The 18,879-nt window shown below is 40.0% G+C and overlaps 1 protein-coding gene across 2 annotated transcripts in view; it reads right to left on the bottom strand.

Moving 5' to 3' along the window:
• DCTN2 (dynactin subunit 2) overlaps window positions 1-18,879 on the bottom strand; it is a 59,202-nt gene that overhangs the window by 24,639 nt on the left and 15,684 nt on the right. Inside the window, exon 1 of one of the 2 annotated variants that reach the window (XM_087956483.1) lies at window positions 4,408-6,952. The exons of the other annotated variant lie outside the window; for it this stretch is intronic. Within the exon in view, the coding sequence (XP_087812609.1) occupies window positions 4,408-4,461 (54 nt within the window). The 5' untranslated portion in view covers window positions 4,462-6,952. Of the gene's footprint in view, window positions 1-4,407; window positions 6,953-18,879 lie in introns of those variants that run through there. 2 annotated transcript variants of the gene reach the window in all.

Genomic DNA, 18,879 nt, shown 5'->3' with positions numbered 1-18,879 from the left:
TCTGCTGTCACGGGTCAGGCGAGCCAGTCCCATTGGGATGAGACGGTTCCTCGAACAACCTATACCCATGCCATGCAGGGCTTTAAGGATGATAACTGACAGCCTTGAATTAATTGCCAGAGATTCTAAACTGAAGGAAAATAACATTTTATTTGCATTTGCATGTAGGCTCCAATGTCATTCAAAAGCACGCAGTGCCAGGTTTTTGGCACACTTGCAAGCCTTTTGCTGCTGCATCGTATTTAAACAAGGACCTCACTTTTTAGCAGTTTAATTTCTAGCCCAAGCCATCTTTAAATCCATAGTTATATTTAAACGTTTTATAGATATAGATATAGATATAGATATAGATATAGATATAGATATAGATATAGATATAGATATAGATATAGATATAGATATAGATATAGATATAGATATATTTGTTTTCTTAAGTTTTCACGGGTATTTATATGTATGGTATTCAGCTTTGTTCAGGTATTTTCCCATGTCATTATAGTTGTGCTTTTAAAGTTGTAGCAACGTTTCGGCAGAATCTCATCTACCATCATCAGGCTTCTGTATTCTGCATCATCATGCAGACTGCTTGCATTGGCACGAAGCTGAAAGCACCAGCCTGAGGATGGCGAGTGGGACCTCGCCGAAACATCGCCAAGATACTCTTAATCTTACACGGGAAAAGACCCAAACACACCTAGACCTACATACCTGTTCCCGTGAAAATCTATGAATATCTATATCTATATCTATATGGCTTGTGTATTGGGTTGAACTGAAATGGTTGCCATAGCCTGACACACACGATTAAGAAAAAACCCAATACACAAGCCTGAGGATGGCAGATGAGATTCTGCCGAAACGTCACTACAACTTTAAAAACACAACTATTAAGACGTGGGAAAATACCTGAAGAAACCTAAATACCATACAAACACACACACACACACACACACATGCACCTCCAAGGGGCAGTATTGGAATGCTTATGTGGTCTGCGAGCATCCCCAAAGCGGCCGGTGCCTAATAACAATCGGCTCAGATGAGCATAACTGAAGATTTTTATCACTTCTGTGCTGAAAAGGAGGCAAAAAAAAAGACACACACCGTTCCAGACCAGTCTGTCTTATCCCTGCTCACTTCTGCAGCCAGTGACATCTAGGAATATAATGGAGTTATCTCCCTGCAGGGTTTTCTGCAGAAAAGCAAGCGTCTTTCAAATCTGCAGTTGCGGCTGCAATAGCTATGCTATTAATAATAAAGTAGCTTAGGAATAAATAACTTTATACAGTGAATGTAATATTAATGAATTTATGGAAGAAGAGAGGAGGACCCATCCTAAGAGCTTTCTGAGAAGCTGCCCTGGTCATCCTCCTTCGGCTTTCTGATAAAGTGGGCTATTACCAAGAGAAACTTCGAAGTTTCAATGATTCTCAAACAATGTTTAGGACAGGGTGTCCAACCTTGGCAACTTTAAGACTTGTGGACTTCAACTCCCAGAATTCCTCAGCCAGCTTTCTGGGAGTTGAAGTCCACAAGTCTTAAAGTTGCAAGGTTGGACACCCCTGGTTTAGGAGAACCTCCCAGGAGCTTCCTCAAATAGGGAGCAAGTCATAGAAGAAAAACAATGAAGCACAAGAAACACACACACACACACACCCGCAAAAAAGGGAGCAAATGCATGATCAAAAAGGGACAAATGAAGACACTTTTGTCTTTCTTGTTTTTGCCCAAAACCACAGAGTCATTTATAGTTACTATAAATTATAGTTATTCCATTATAGTCATTTATATGGAGAAACCTATAGCCTGGTGACCTGTTATCTCATCTCAGGCAATTCTCTAGAATGCCAATTGTATTGGGGCAATGTCCAAGCATCCTCTCTGGTCTCAGGAAGCCCTTCTGACATATGGCTAACCTAGCCACTTATTCTAGGGTAAATTTCATCAAGCGCAAAACAAGAGGCCCAACCAACGGCTGTGAGAACTTGGCCTCAAGGCAATGAAACGATTATCAGGAACTTGACAGCCAAAAAAAAAGTGGGTGTAAGTCCATACAGCAAGGATTCTCTCAATTTTATCTAATTTTTTTTTATTTATTAAATTTACATGCCGCCCATCTCACCAAAAAGGCAACTCTACCGTATGACAGACCGCTTTTCTTTTTTAAATAGGTGCAGACTTATTTTCTTTTTTAGACTGCAAAATGAAATCCGTCAGCCCAACTCTTTCCTTCCTTCCTTCCTTCCCTCCCTCTTTCTTTCTTTCGCCTAACTCCCCAATAAGGCAACTCTGGACAGCTTGCCAAAAGAATGATAAATTAATGATTCTTTAAATGACGGAAAGTATTTCAGGCCCTAGATTTTAATAGCTAATATTAAAGCTGCTGGGCTTTAATAGCAAATATTAATATTTAGTATTAATCACAAATATTAATATTTAGTGTTAATAGAAAACATTAATACAGTTGTTAATACTATAATAACTGAAAAGTGCAATTCAGAAAATGTTCTGCTGCAGTAGTCCCTGGTTTTGATGCCTTAATGAACACAGATTTCTAGGTACACTAAAGGCAAGGTGTTTAAAATATTCAGAGGCCTGCGACAAAATGTTTCATTTGTGTGTATTTGTGCACGTGTATACAGTATGCACACCAGTGGGGTTTTTTTTTACTATTTTTTTTACTACCAGTTCTGTGGGCGTGGCTTATTTGGTGGGCGTGGCTTGGTGGTCATGTGACTGGGTGGGCATGCTTGCTGATTGGGTGGGCATGGCCAACTCAATGTCACTCACGTCAAGGGGTGCCTCGCCTAGCCCCTCCCCTACCAGCCATTCCTAGTTAAACCCAGCTTCAACATATTTATAGTTCTGTAAAAATGTTGTTCATCTTTTTTTGACTTGATTATCTACATACTATAGATGTACTTTCATGGACCACTGAAAGGAGGAAATGGCTCACATGCTTTGCTCAAGAGTGTGATAGGCAACAGGCTTTGAAGGGGCTGCCACAAAGAAAGGGGGCCAATATATTTTTCCAAAGAAGCAGAAAGCAAAGAAGAAGCAATGGATGGAAACTGAACAAAGAGAGAAGCAAACTAAGACTAAGGAGAAACTTCCTGTGAGTGAGAACAATTAACCAGTGGAACTGCTTGCTACCAGAAGTTCTGGGTGTTCAATCACTGGAAGTTTTTCAGAAAAGACAGGACAGCCATTTCTCTGAAATGGTATAGGTCCCTCAAGGTCCCTCTAAATGTTATTCTGTTATGCTGACATTTCCCCAGGACCTCTACTCAAATTTATCTCATAATTTCACATATAAAATAGCCATTGGTGTAATACAACCTGCATATTATTCAAAACAGTAATTATTATGGCTGATGTTTGACAGCAAGCCTAAAAGTCAAAGATCACAAGTGCTTCTTTCTCCATATGTATACAAAATATCACATACCAGGAAAAGCATATTAAGCTGGATTTATGCAACCTGGTGTACAAAATAAACACACGTATATTTATGCTCTGGACTAGACATTGAATGCATGTAAATCCCTGAAAAATATGTGATAGCCCTGGGCAAAAGAAAAGCAGTAAAATCACTCTAGATGTAGGGACAGTGTAAAGTATTAACGCATGATAAATTATGAAACAATTAAAAATAATAGCACAGTTTTCTCTCTCTCTTCTCTCCCTTTCTATTTCTTTTTCTTTCTCTTTTTTCTTCCTTTCTTTTTTTCCTTTTTTCTTTCTTGTCTCTCTCTCTCACACACATACACTACTTTCTTCTTATTTCTTTTTCTTTCTCTTTCTTTCTCTTCCTCTTTCTTTCTCTTCCTCTTTCCTTCTCTCTCTCTCTCTCTCTCTCTCTCTCTCTCTCTCTCTCCCACACACACACACACACACACACACATTCCTGGTGTGGGATGAACTCAATGATCCCACGAGCTCCAGTCAGCAGCAGGCAGCATGAAAAGGAAGAAAGTGGGTGGCGCGCCCTCCCAAAGACCTCTGGCGACCGCTCGCATTATTTGCGAGGGGAGGTGGGGGAGGGCCGTGTAGCACCCCCCTCAGTCCTCCCAAAGCACCTCAGCAGACAGCGGCAGCGGCATCCACCCTCCCTCCCAAAGACCTCCAGCAGCTGCTTGCTTTCTTGCGGGCAATGGCAGAAGGGCTGGGGCCACACATGTGGTGCGCAATTTTCAGCAACCCCGGCTGGGACATCCACCCGCTCTCACTGTGCCATGTCTGCCATGTGGTAGGGAAAGCTGGGAAAGCGCCACGTGAGATGGAGCCACGCCGGCTTAGCCAGCCAGCCGAGCCCAGGGAAGGCCCAGAAATGTCCTGGGATGGTAGAGAAGGCCCAGAAATATCCAGGGACGGTGGGGGTAGGGCTAGCGCGACTCGCAGGCTTACCTGTGAGCAGGATGCAGGAAGATCAGGGCTGCTCAGTTGGGGCGCAGGCACCATGTGGGAAGGCTAGAATGGCAAGACCCAGGAGGGGAGGAGTGACTGGCGGGGCGAGTGGCAGGCGGGTGGGCTGGTGGGGGTGAGCGATCATCAGGCGGGCAGGGCAAGTGAGCGAGCAGGGCAAGCGAGCGAGCAGAGACTGGGCGACCGGGTCGGGGGTGTGGCCAGCCAGATGTTGCTATCAGTTTGGCGACCCACGCCAAATTCTTGCTACCGGTTCACCCGAACTGGTGTGAACCAGCTGAATACCACCACTGATGCACACACAAATACTTTCTTCTGGAGAGTTCCTATATCAATGCCATTTGTGAAATTGAACTTAATAACCCAATAATTGAGTTTGCTGGAGTAAGCCTGAAATGCTGAAGTAATTTTTGGCATTATATTTTAACTGGTTACTTTACAATTTTGGATGAAAAATATTACTGTAATTCATCTATCTCAAATGCCAAATAATAATGTGGATACACCCCGTTAGCACTGCCTCTTTAAAAAGAAATTCTTATTTACAATTTCTAATATACCCAGGAAGCATACCCAATTATGCAGGTTGTAGTTAACAGATTTGGAGAGCACCAAAGTGGAAAAGTCTATTTTACAATATCAAAGACAATCAGCTTTTGAAGTTAAAAGGGAGCTTATAGTACAGATAATCTTCCATTTAAGACCACAAATGCGGCCAACATTGCTATGGAAGGCTATTAAAGTGAGTCACACCCAATTTTACAACCTTTTTGCAACTGTTGTTAAGCAAATCACCGCAGTTGTTTAATGAATAATGTGATTGTTAAGCAAATCCTGCTTCCTCCATTGACTCTGCTTGTTGGGAGCCAATTGGGAAGGTGATGATATGACTTCAGAACACTGCAACCATCGTAAATACATGCTGGTCGCCAGGCGCCCAAATTTTGATGAAATGACCATGGAGATGCTGCGACAATTGTTAACGCTGTTTTTCAGTGCTATTGTAACATTGAACTGTCGCTAAATGAATGGTTGTAAATTGAGGATTACCTGTACTAATAAATGAGCACTCAGAAAAATTGTGGCAATTGGAATTTTGAGAGCAGCACTCAAATTTTGCTTTCTGAAAATTGTTGAACTAGAATAAATTATGCAAATTATTTTATATATTAATATCACACACATTTTTGAAATGTGGAGCCAGCTGTAGCTACGTGGTAATCGCTAGCTAGCTGAGTGGAGACCCAAAATAAAAAAAATGAATAATTAATTTTTTTAAAAAAACACTTTATAAACACTGGAAAGAAACCATTTTTCCAGAATTCCTTACACTGGCCTCCAATTGATAAAGCAAACACAAAGCAAAAACAAAACGCTGAATTTTCTTGAACCAGTAAGGAAAACAGCAATATTTTGAGCTGCAGAGATGAGGGTTTCATACCTTTTCCCAGAGATCTTTTCCTGGGAAAATCAACTGGTAATTCATCTAGCCCACATGGTTCTACCAAATTTCATTCAAGTTTATTATGAGTTTCACTTGTAAAAGAGAATAGAATGTTTTACATTTTACTTTGCTTCCACATTTCGTACCTGCAGTGGCATCTACTGGCATATTTCTGTTAGTGGAAGCAACTTTATGGAAACAGAAAGGAGAGGAGGAGCAATTTCTCCTCTCCTATATATTTTTATATACCTGTAAAGTTTGCTTCAGAAGATATTCCAACCCCAAGGGAAGGGATGTGTGTCAGCAGAGAAATTCTGTTGTGCTAATGTAAGTGTCTTTGTGAGAGACAACTCAATAACCTGACCATACCAAAATATTTCAAGGCATCCCAAAACTAGAGAATTCATTTTATTGCTGTTATTTATGTGGAACAAAAATATACTTCATTTTCTTTTCAGGTAATATGACAGTTAAGTCCATCCAGCAAAGTTCAAATCCTTCTTCTGGATTTTTCTGAGAGTAGAGTATGATCACCTCAAATGTAGAAGATCAGAGAGTATCCCAATTAAATATCATATATAGAAAGTTGGATGAAAAATATTATCTAATGAGATCCTATTCAAGAGTCAAGATTTGGGATATATAAAGCAGGGCCTCCTTGGTTGTGGGGCCATCCCAGTGATAGAAGTTTGCCTGGCACCTTTATTATACTTAGGGATAGCTCTATTTCTGCAAGCTTTTAAAAACTCTGTTGTCTTAAGTGTAATTTTAAACCATTGTGTATACACTGTAGTTTTGATGCCTGATATTTTCTATTTTAGATAGCTAGAATTTTTAATTTACACCTTCGTTGATATCACATCATCAACTTATTTTATGTAATGTATGTAATTTACAACATATTACTGCATTTCAGTCTTTGGCACACCACCCAGAATGTGCTCTTATTAAGCACACTTATATAAAAAATAATAAAGGTTGTATTCCAAAATATTGTTCCAGTTGATTTAATAGGCTGGCTTTCTTTATGAACTGAGCATTATGAGTCATCTTTCCACAATTAAAATGAAATTCTCCCCAGGCCAAATTAACAATCTTGATTATCCATCAATCTATCTTTTAGACTGTGTGGAATGACAATGGATTTAGTTCTATGATAGATGATGGCAAGCAAAATTTTACTGATTTATTGATGCATAATTTTAAACAATAGCTGCAATAAGGTGGCCAGTGAAAAGAGAACACTTGAGGTAATTGGATAACCAGAACTAGATTTCTGTATGAAAGGACATCAAGCTGCCTTGACTTAGACAATCAAAATCAATTTCTAGGCTCAACATTTGTTACTTCTATCATTAACAATTTAAAAAATATGATAGGAAAAATATACAGAAATTGGCTTTCAGAATGCCTTCTAACATCTTATAAACTCACGCAGTGCCTAAAGGAAAAGTTAGCAACAGTCAATTCCCAATTGCTTCCCCCTCAGGGATATTTGGAGAAATATTTTTATATGGACTCTGGCCTGATCAGTTTGCTTTTGAACTACATTTCTCTTTGTCTCTATGCCAAATCTTGCCCTGTTTTTACAGAGTTTTCCCTGCCACTAGACAGGGGGCTGAAACCCCTTATATAGTTCCTTTCCAATACTGTAATCTGTTGGGTTGTAAAGAATTATAAAGATTTTTTTCAGCCCAAAGACTAGCTAATCCAGAGCAATCCATTTAGAATACTGTACGTTGTTCTGGTTATCCAATTTTGAGAAAGGAAGAAAGGTATATTTTGCATCTTCATGTTCAAGGGCCACCAAAAAGGGACTACTGCTCTCAACTCTTGTTTGTGAGTCTTCAAGATCAAGAAGCTATAGAGGCCACCATGCAAAAACTGACACTAGGCTAGATGGCAATGGGTTTCATCTTCTATTTTGAGGCAGACTGCTGGAAGGAGTCTTCGCCTGACTGTAATAGCCATAAAACTTAAATGGCTCTGCGCTTCACTTGCTTGCGATTGATTAATGAAAGGGTATATAGAAAGGGCCGATACAAAGAGCATGCCACCTATCAGGTCTTTATCAAAACTGAATGGCAGTTTTTGCATGGTATGAAAACCTGGCAAGCAAAGCAATAGTTGTTCATTTCTTAGTATTGTTTTAATGTGGTGTGGAGGAAGCAATCACGAGCATTTTCAGTTTCCGGTAACAATACAGGTAATCTTCATTTAGTGACCGCCTTGTTTACTGACTGTTTGCAGTTACAAATGAAAAAAGTAAGTCTGTAACCAGTCCTTTACAAGTCTGAAAAGCCAAGGGAAGCTGAAGGGAGGCTGTCAGCACAGTTGCAGTTTCACTTGGCAATCACTTCACTTAATGATCAAGTTGTTAGTCCCCACTGTGGTCACTAAATGAGGACCACTTGTTTACATTTGGGCAGCCAGTGAACAACTGTCTGCCTAAAATACAGTAAGTTCAGTCCTCTACAGTAGCAAGCACTGGCAAAGATAAAGAGGTTAGCGGCTACCACTTCTCAGCACAAATACCAAAGCAGATGGAAGGTGAGGCTTCTTACCAGCTCCTTGCGTTTCCACCAGAGATGGAAGAATTGGGGGGGGGGGGAGTTAAGAAGAAGGAAGAGGGGAAACGAAGAAAAGGAAGGGAAGAAAAGACAAAAAAAAAATTATTAGAACGCTTTCACATGCACTACACACCAAACATTCAAATATATTCACCGATCAAGGTAATCATTTCTGCTAAGCTTGCCCCTCGCCCAATTTGTTCCAAACTTTCAGTGCCTTGGAGGGAAGGCCCCATGAAAAGGGAGATGTTTTGAAAAGAAGAAGGTTGACCATGCAAGGTTGCCAAGTGGTTACTGGGTTAAATGGCAGCTGGAGGATGTTAGATTACAGTGCCACATCTTCATACGTGGAAAATGGAAGAGAGGGTCAAGATATGGGAGCAGCAAGTGGTTACGGCAAAGAGCTCAAGGGAGGGCTCCCTGCCACTTCTTCCTTCTGCTGAAGGTTGAAGATTCCCCTGTCACTGGGAGCGGTGCAGGCTGGGTGGAGATCATGAGAAAGAGGCCTTCAAAATTCATCGGCCAATGGGTTTCTGCCACAGCGTCCAAGGAAGCTTTGCTGGACCAAGCACCCAATGGCTTAAGGCTTCTAGAGCAGCTCGTGAAACTGTGGACAGCAGAAGTGGGAAGCTCCGAGGGGGGAAAATGTTAGCTTCCCTCTTTTGCTTAGAAAGCTACCATTTATAAATGGATAATAGTTACCATGTTTAAGTCTAAGTAACTCTGGAGGTTAAATTTTTAAAAAGCAAAGATTAAAAGCTGTAAGGGTATTCCCAGGGTATACTTAATCAGCCAGGGTCATTTTTTTTATCCACATGAAAGAGGCAACTAAGAGCAGGCAAATAAAACCCCAAAATCACCCCGCTCAACTCTCACTGAAGTGAAGCTGGTTTAAAGGCTACAGGTTCTGGACTCCAAGATGGCCGCAACTGACACTGAATCTGCGTTCTGTATTCTGTCCACCAGGAGGAAACAAGCACAGGTAGTCCTCGACTTGCCACCACAGTTGAGGCCAGCATTTATGTTGCTAAGTGAAACATCCGTTAAGTGAGGTCTTGCCCTATTTTTCTTGCCGCATCTGTTAAGTGAAATCGCTGCAGTTGTTAAATTGATAACATGGTCGTTAAAGTGAATCTGTCTTCCCCACTGACTTGGCTTGTCAGAAAGTCGCAAAGGGAGAGCTCACGACTCTGGGACAACCCGGCCGTCATAGATAGGAGTCAGTTGCCAAGTGTCTGAATTTTGATCACGTGACCGTGGGGGATGTTGAAATGGTCGTAAGGTGTGGGAAAACGGTCCTACGCCACTTTTTTCAGGGCCGCTGTCATTTTGAACGGTCACTAAATGAACTGTTTTAAGTCGAGGACTACCTGTAATCACTGAAAGGAGCAATACTGATGCACAATGTGCAGGGATGTTTAAATCCCCCGTTGTCCTTGAAGGCTGCTTCTCAAACTGGGAAGCACACTGATAACAACAATGACTTATCGGCATTACATCTTGTGGGAAGTTCAAATCCATACAGCCACTGTACAGCCAGGCAAAACAAGCCTCTAGCTGCCTTCTCAATTTTACTTGATGCCTCCCCAAATTACTATCCAAAGTATACTCAAAGTATCCAGCACATTTCCGTTTTAATTCAAACCTCAGGGAGGAGAACTAAGTTGCCTATCAGGAAGAAGCCAGGGGCTTCCTCGTATTTTAGGGCTGCAAGCAACTAGAAGGGGAAAAAATACTCCCTCTTCTTCTACCTGTGCAATGCTGAAATGTGAAATTGACACTGTAACTGTGTCCCCCCCACCCCTGTGTGGCTTGTGTGCAGCTCATCTTCTACAAATACAGTTTTATAATGGTTCTCTCCTAGGTAGGAATTTGACTTTACAGCAGGGGTGTCAAACTCACAGCATCCCGTTGTCATCACGTGACATATCACAACTTTGTCCCCCTTCGCTAAAATGGGGGTGGGCATGGACAATGCAGGATGCATCCAGGACAGGACGTGGGCCGCGAGTTTGACATCCTGCTTTACAGGTAGTCCTCGATCTACAACAGTTCATTTAGCGATCAAAGTTACAACGGGATTGAAAAAAAGGGACTTACGACCATTTTTCACACTTACAACCATTGTAGCATCCCCATGGACAAAATTAAGGCGCTTGGGAACTGACTCATATTTTATGATGGCTGCAATGTCCCGGAGTCACGCGATCGCCTTCTGCGACCTTCTTGCACGCAAACTCAACGGGGAAGCCAGATTTTTCTAACAATCACTGGCTAATTTAACGTCAGTGATCCGTTTAACAACCGTGGCAAGAAAAGTTGTAAAAATGGGACAAAACTCACTTAACAAATGTTTCACTTAACACCAGAAACGTTGGGCTGAATTGTGGTCGTAAGTCAAGAACTAACTGTATTTCATTTCTTGGTGTCCCAGACTTCTCCCCTTCTCCCCTTGCCATCACATTCCCTTCTTCCCAATTGTTCTGAAATAAGAACATGGGTGGGGACATAGCAGTCTGGCTGATCTTTGTGCTCCCTGCCATTGGTAGCTAGAGGGGGCACTATCTGGCAACATGAGAGGACAAAACACCAACAGTGGATTATTCATGCAACAGTGGGCATCAGCCTACAGAAATGCATAAGAACGGCAAGATCATCGGTTGTATGGAAATTCTCCTAGAGTAACTGACTTACATAATAAGCCTTAGAAGTCAATGTCTGTGGAGATTCTCAGTCATTCAGGTCATGGTTGTTCCAAAAGTGCTTTCTTTCATGAGGCAACTGGATTTTCCAGTTTTTCTTTGAAGACTGTTTCACTTCTCATCCAAGAAACTCCTTCAGCTTCTTGGATGAGAAGCGAAACGCCTTCAAAGAAAAACCAGAAAGTCCAGTTGCCTCATGAAAAAAGCATCTCTGAGACACAGAAGTCAATATATTTTTTTCCCAAAACCTACATAAGAGAGTCATTTCTCTTTTGTAGTACTAGTTCTACTAAAAACCTGATTGTCAAGATAGAAAAAAAAATCTGTGGGAGCTATAAAAAGGCAACTGATATTTTACAGATCTAAAAGTCTGCAAAACTGGGTTTATCTACAAGAAAGCAGATCTCATAATTTCAAGGAACACTACAGAATTAATTAGCTAATTACACATCGCCTTAGGATGCGTGCAGCAAAAATTCAGAGATGCTTATTTTCTGCAATGGGGTTTTCTTTTATGGGATTTTCTTTTCGTGGATGTGTGCTTGGATGTGCCAGCAAGACTGTATCAACCTTTTGTCTCCTCTTCTAATTGCAGCATTCTGCAGACATTTGTCTGAGAATAGAGGAAGTCTTACATGGAAGATGCTGTCTACTGGCAAGTAAAGGAGGGGGGTGCTCCCACAGCAAAGAAAGCTCTGCAGATACCCTACAGATACTTGAACTTTTAATCCCAAGACTTTCCCTGCTGAAAATTTTGGAAGCTGAAAACTATATTCAGCGTATTTAGATAAAAGTCCATGTTGTAAAAGGTAGACGGAGGAGTCCAATTTTGCCACTTCAAATTTTTTATATGCATGTATGCCTTGGACCATGAATCCTTTTCCAGTAAGAGCCTGTAATTAGATTAACTTGTTCCTTTGCTTGATCAGGATGGTTAGGTAGATGGGAAATTGATGGTGTCGGCTTTGTTGGGTTGTTTGAACCCTACTGCTGAATAACAGTACTATTAGGTAAGCAAGCCACTCTGATTGGAGCATCATATAAGCCTAATTAATAAACAATGAATACATTAAGGCTCTACTGAAATCAGAGTATCTAATTTTATTGGGGTCATATTTCCTTTATTCAGAAAAACGAATCTCATACGTTAATTGTCATCAGATGTTTTTCCTTAGATAATTCCTTTGGCAAACAAGGTCAATGCAAAATAGATCACTGTTGTTTCATAGAGTCGGACTCTGAGGGAGAGGAGGAACAACCGACAGGGAGTGGAGGTGTGGCTCTGGAGGTTGTGGAGGAGGCTGGGGAAGAGCAGAGGCCGGCTGGGCAGTCAGAGGAAGAACCAGGCCCATCCCCTCTTCATCCTAGGACACGCAGGGAGGAACGGAGAAGGCAACAACTTGGCTTGCGAGACAGGAGGTGGCCATGATCCTCCTCATTGGTTGCAGCTGGGGAGACTAGTATATAAGACAGACGATTACAACACAGCGTTGCCAGAAGCAAAGCGTGTTTTATTTTGGGCTGAAGTTACCTTGGTTTGCATCCTTCCAACAGATTGTGTCTTGTTATCTCCTTGAATTTAGTAATTATTTATCCTGTTCCGTTGTGGAAATGTCATCATTGTAATTTGTTTGGGTTTTTTAATTTCACCTCTATCTGCTCATTAAATTCAGACTGTATTGCTCTATTTTGAAGACTATTTTTGAGTACGTTTTATCTCCAACTGAGAATTATTGAACAGTGGGGCCAAGTTGGAGGCATTAAGGGACATTTATTTACATTTTGGATTTTGTTACGTTTGTTACACTCCGGGTCATCACACTGTTGTTTGCTAGTGAGCATCTACCACCCTTGGTCAAGCATTCAGCACAGTCACAATCAGAGCCTAAACAAGGTTTCAATTAGGATCTAATGAAAGGCAGCTAAACATGTAGACTAAAAACAGGAACCAAGTATCCAGGTGTATCAGCAGAACATCTGCCATGATAATCATTATGGGCATTAAATATGAGTCCCATCTCAGTTGTGAGCTTTTTAAATATTCCTTAAAAAGTTCAGCTTGGGGCAGATTCTCTTCCCAGTTGATTTCTTTGAAAAAGCTTTAACAAAATCATTGGCAAGGGTGATTAAGAGATCGATAGTCCTCTCTGTGCTTCTGCAAAGTAACTGTAACTGCAAATAACTGTCAAGGATGAATCTTTTGGCAGCTATGTGCCTCTTCGTTTCAACTTGCCATTAGAGTAAGGGAGGGGGGGGGAGGTGTTGCTTTCGAATGGGTTAGATGGAAAAACGAAACTTCTACGAGTCTGCTGGAGACCATGAGAGCCTGGAACTTTTTCAACAACATCATAACAGGTGTGGAGTTGACGCAGACAAGTTCCCATAAGTGAAATTATTTACATGGATTACGTGAGAGGTTGGGGATTTGGCTGGGAAATTTATTGTTTAAGTCTATGGACTGGTGTTTGGGAACCTCAGAGTTAGTTTGGCCTCGACATTACCATGCAGTGCATTCAATAAACAGTAAGATTTTTGAAAATAGAATATTGACAATAACTTCCCAGAATTGATAGAAATCAAGCAGTTTTAAGAGAGGATCTTCAGCCCACCCACTTCACTCAATCACTTTATTTCCCACAATTCAATTAGATTTCTAAGAAACAGCATTAAATGATTCAATTTTTGTAAATCAGGTGCTTCGATTTTCCAGTCCTAATTTGATTAAGCAATACAGGAAGCATACAGAAGCTACTTATAGATCAGGCGAAAATTACACCAAGGTATAGCAATCTTCTAATCAGACTTTTGTTCCAGATTTTCCAAAAGTCAGAGCTGGCTGTTACACTTTCCATAGACTTGGCACCTTGAGCCATCAGTTCTCAGGCTAAGGAACTGTCCTGAAAGGGCACACCCTTCTCTCCACCAAAAAATCCCCCTTCCCCTTCTTAGTTCATTTCAGTTAAATATTGCACTAAGCACCACTAATAAGTCTCCCCAAAATTAGAATAACTTTGCATGGTTGATGCAGAGCTGATTACTGCTATTAAAATGCAGATTTCCATCAGTGCTCTGTTACTTGGATGTCTAATTCAACACATTTATTCTAGAATCTAAAACGTTGCTGCCTCACATGCCCTTGGGGCACTTAATGCTGGTTTTTTACAACTTCCAGAAACTCCACGCTGACTTTCTTCACTTTCAGGAGTATAAAAATAGGGCCTAATATTGCAAATTATTTTACTGGTCTTTCAATTAATTCCTTTCGCTAAGTAAGTTCTCTTGCTTTTTAAAACTTACAATTTTAGAGTGTTTTTGTTCTCCCCTCTTTTGTGACATGACCCCATGAAAAGATAACAGTGCCATAAAAGTACAAACAATATAGATTATACAAAGAGATTTTTAAAAAAGTATTTAATTTTATATAATGCAGATTTAGTACCATGCAAACACAGATTCTAGAAGCATGCAGAAGAAAAAAAAAAGCATTTTTAATGGTCTTACTTGTGCAAACTAGTATCCAGGCAAGGTGGTGTGAAGGGTGATAGGGAAGAGCATTAGGAAAACTCAGATAAGTTCAAGTGGTACAATAATTCAATATAAACACAGTTATAACAATGATTAGGCATTTTCTCAACATCCCAATCGATTCCTGGAAGTGGCTGTAAAAAAAAGGGCCTTATAACTAGCAGAGGACGGTAAAAATGTGATTTTTTAATAAAGCTGGATCAAATCTGGAGGACCCTTATCAATAACACTGGCATAAACATATAAGAATATTAGCACTCATCTTCTTGGTGAATCTTCCCTACAGCAATTTACAACTTTAGGTACGGTGGTACTAACTAATATGATGTATTATGGGAGGAGCTTGGTTTGGACATTCAGAAAATAGAATCCCAATGGGCGCTCTCTATCATTTGAAGTGATAACTTTTTTTGGTTACTTCATAATTCTTCTTTGTCAGGGGTGTCAAACTTGCAACCCATGTGCCAGATGCATCATGCATTGGCCACGCCTACCTCTGGTTTAGCGAAGGGGGAAAAAGTCACAATATGTCACATGACGACACGACGATGCGAATTAGACACCCCTGCCCTATGTTATCCTTCTGCATCTCTAAACCAGGATTAATTGTGTGTGGTCCTGCAAAACATCACGTTTTATTCTATCAAGTCTTGACTATGGGTTAAATGCATCAATAGTACATGAAATATAGAAAGGAAAGGTCCTTTTGTACAAGTTGTTCTCAAACATAACAATTTTAAGTAAGATACATAGACAAACTCCCAGAATGCCCCAGCAAGCCATGCCCGCATGTCTTAACGTTGCCAAGTTTGAGAAACACTGTTGTATACAATAAATTCCACTTTCTGAGGATTCTAGCTCTTTTTCTTCTCTCCATCACTCTTTCTAAGAAGCAAGTTCTTATTCCTTACCCCTGAAAAGAAAGTCTTGGAATAATTTGGAAGAATGCATATTGAGAAGGTATACTTAAGGTACAGCTTCAGGTTAGCTTGGCATTAGGATGCAATGCCTGTAATAAAAATGCATTATACATTCCCAGTAAGATTTTGAAGATTTATATTGTCCAATTATCCTCACATCTGAAATCTACCATAAACTACTGAATATAGCATATTCTAATGTGTTTTCATGTCCTGGCTACTATTAAAAAGTATATTCAAAAGCAGAAATATGCTTCTTGCTTCTTCTCACATGGTCATGACTTTCTCTAGAAAAAGGCTCAGCTCAGGAAGTGGAACAAATAAACACTATCATGACACATTTGACCAAATAACCCAACTTTACACTAGGTCCCTTCCAGTTTGAGGGTATAGCAGTTACACAGATCTTTAAAAATAAATTTAGATTCACTATAGCTCATTATTGCAGAGCACATGTAACACTCAAGTGGATTCCTTCCTATATAGCAGATAGGGACAATTGGATTGCAGGTAACACCCAAAAGAAAATCCTATTAGAGCCCAAAAGACCATATCCTGTTATATCCCAAGAAAGGATTCTAAGTAACTGTTGGCTGGAGGCCAGAGTGGGTTAGTGGCCACTTAAGGGATAATCTGGGAAGTTACCATCTGATCTCTTTATGTCAGACTATATAATCTCTGCAATGCTTGATTTGCAATATTATTTTCACACAAGCAAGAAATCGGTATTGCAACTAACCAACGGGTACAAAATCATCCTAAAGAAAATGGTAAGGAAATTCAAGGAGTTTTTTTTTCTACCACAGTCCCTTTTTTATACACCAACATTAATGTTCATGCTAGCATGCACTGTTAATTGTATTGCCTTAGCGTCCCGCTTGCTAAGCCCAAGGCATGGTAGCAGAGAAGGATGCAAATTGCTAATCACTAATTCAAGCTGTCATCCATTTTAGCTAACAGAGCACCTTGACCCATACCTGAGCAAACAGAGCTGCCAAGATCCCCCCCCCACCCCCCAGTTGTTTAGAAGTAGACATTGTGCGCAGAGGGAAGGGAAAAGAAAGCCTCCTTCTGAAGTTTTAAAATGTGGACAAGCTTTTTCTCCCATTTTGTCCATCAAGGGTAGATGCAAACAATACCGAACTACATGAACTATAGATCTAACACAACGTTAGGCAGCTGTTTATATTTATAACATAATAAAAATAAATAATATAATTTAAAAACCTAGTTATTCATCTCGGGAAATCATTCATTAAAATACTGTTGTAATTTTCAAGTCCATGAATAGAAACCAGCATTAACCTCAGGCTACATGTAAAGTTAGGTACTTGAATTAATTTTTTTTTTTAAATCAACTTTGGATTGGGATTGGTTTTTTGTTTTTTTTTACAATATTTGTAATTCTACTCTATAACAAGCTTCTTAGCGGGACTCACTTTTTCTGTGTGGGAGGTGAAATCTAGAAATGCACCATACTGTTTCTTCCTAGCTTATGTAAGATCTGTAGATCTGATTCTAGCTTACAGTAGATCTTATTAGGACTAGAAGCTTTGCTCCTGAAGGTCCAAAGGCTCACCTCCTCTGCTCAAGCTCACATTTGGAGGGGGGTGGGAGAGATAAACAGCACCAAAGATTCAGTGCCCAAATTGCTAGGCAGCTTCAGAATTTGGTCATCACAAAATGCGGCTGAATAGAAGTTGATAACATTCACACTTCTACCGGTTACTAGAATTCCTACACATTGGACATGGAGCCCAAAGATCAGACTCCTGTGATAATATAATGAAAATACATTTTAAAAAACTTGAATGATGTGGATGTAAATTAAGGTAGTGCAACTTCCTCATTTAACACATATGCACTGCCAGTTAATTAACCTGACTTCACAAGTGGACGTATATTAAAATCCATTTATTTAATTAAAATCATTCTGAACTGGGTTTCAATTGTACAGAAAGTGGGGAAGCTGAGAACAGGATTACCATCTGCAAACCTGTTATGTACATTGCTGTTCTCTTCTCAGATATAACACCTCAAAAGAAACTATAAGTAAAAACTATACAATGGCTATTCATATTCTCCCAGCTATAATCAATACATCAATAAGATGAGCAGGATCTACACATAGAAAGCTTTTAATTGACTTTGGAAAGGACCTTTGCTGTAGAGTATTTATTTGTTATAGATATTATAAGTCTTTGACTATAAATACAGGATAGCTGAATAAGATAGAACTGTATAAAGAATTAGTCATTTTCTTTTTCCATGATGTTTTCAATTGCTTTTGGGGGTTTCAGAACTGCCAAATGCAAAAACATGATCCTTCACTTCTTATTCACTTCTAACTCTTTAAAATGGGAAAAATAAGACTTACCAATGAATGTTATAAAACTAAAATACATCTAAACTATGACAATGCATATTTATTACACAGTACGGTTGTAATTGTATCAATAAAATTTTCAATACAACCACTGCAAAGAGCAAAATCTTTGTGTATGTCACTTCAGCAGTTAAAGCTTCTGAGACAATGCAAAAGTCATTTATTTTTCATTATGGACCAAGGTGAACCTCATTCTCCTTGAAAAAATATGTGATTTGCTTATGAGAAACATCTTTCCATCCACATTCTTCCATAGAAGAAAGGCTGGGGTTCGATATATGCAGTAATATGTATAGCAAAAATGCAACACAACTGCATTTTACTTAGCAGTATTTTCACAAGGTTTCTTCCATTTTGTTATAGCTCCATTAAAAACATCATCAACTGATTATATCAGATGTAAAACTACAATGGACTTCCACCAAGATGGCATGCTTAAGGATGAGGCGGTTTCTTTCTCCTGCCCACACACAGCTGATTTTTGTTGCCAAAGCAGGTTTTCACAGCCTGCTCCCTAGATCTAAAGGGGAGCAGGAGTGAATTCTTCAACAATTCCAACCCTATTGTAAGACAATTAATTCAACTGGTTGCAGCAGACATTTTAAATGGGCTAAGATATGTGAATATCTCAGCCAATACAGGTATCCTCGTCTTACAACTGGTTGCTTAGTGAACAATCAAAATTATGGCAGACCCCCTATAATCTACTTATGATCCAGTCCCTATGGCTGCTGCAATACCTCAGGGAGTATGGGAGGCCTTGGGAAGCCTAGGGCAGGGTCTCTACTAAGCCTCTGAGGCCTTCCCCCGGGGCCTCTGAGGCACCCTGTGCGCCACAACAACCCATTTAACAGAGATTGTCATTTAACAACCAGAAGGAACAGAGATTGGGGGGAGTACTGAAAAT

This window comes from Notechis scutatus, chromosome 2 (genome assembly GCF_049901735.1).
Source record: "Notechis scutatus isolate UNSWTSFEM ecotype Mainland chromosome 2, rNotScu1.2, whole genome shotgun sequence".
In the NCBI taxonomy this organism is placed as follows: Eukaryota; Metazoa; Chordata; class Lepidosauria; order Squamata; family Elapidae; genus Notechis; species Notechis scutatus.
This window is presented reverse-complemented; position numbering and strand designations above follow the sequence as displayed.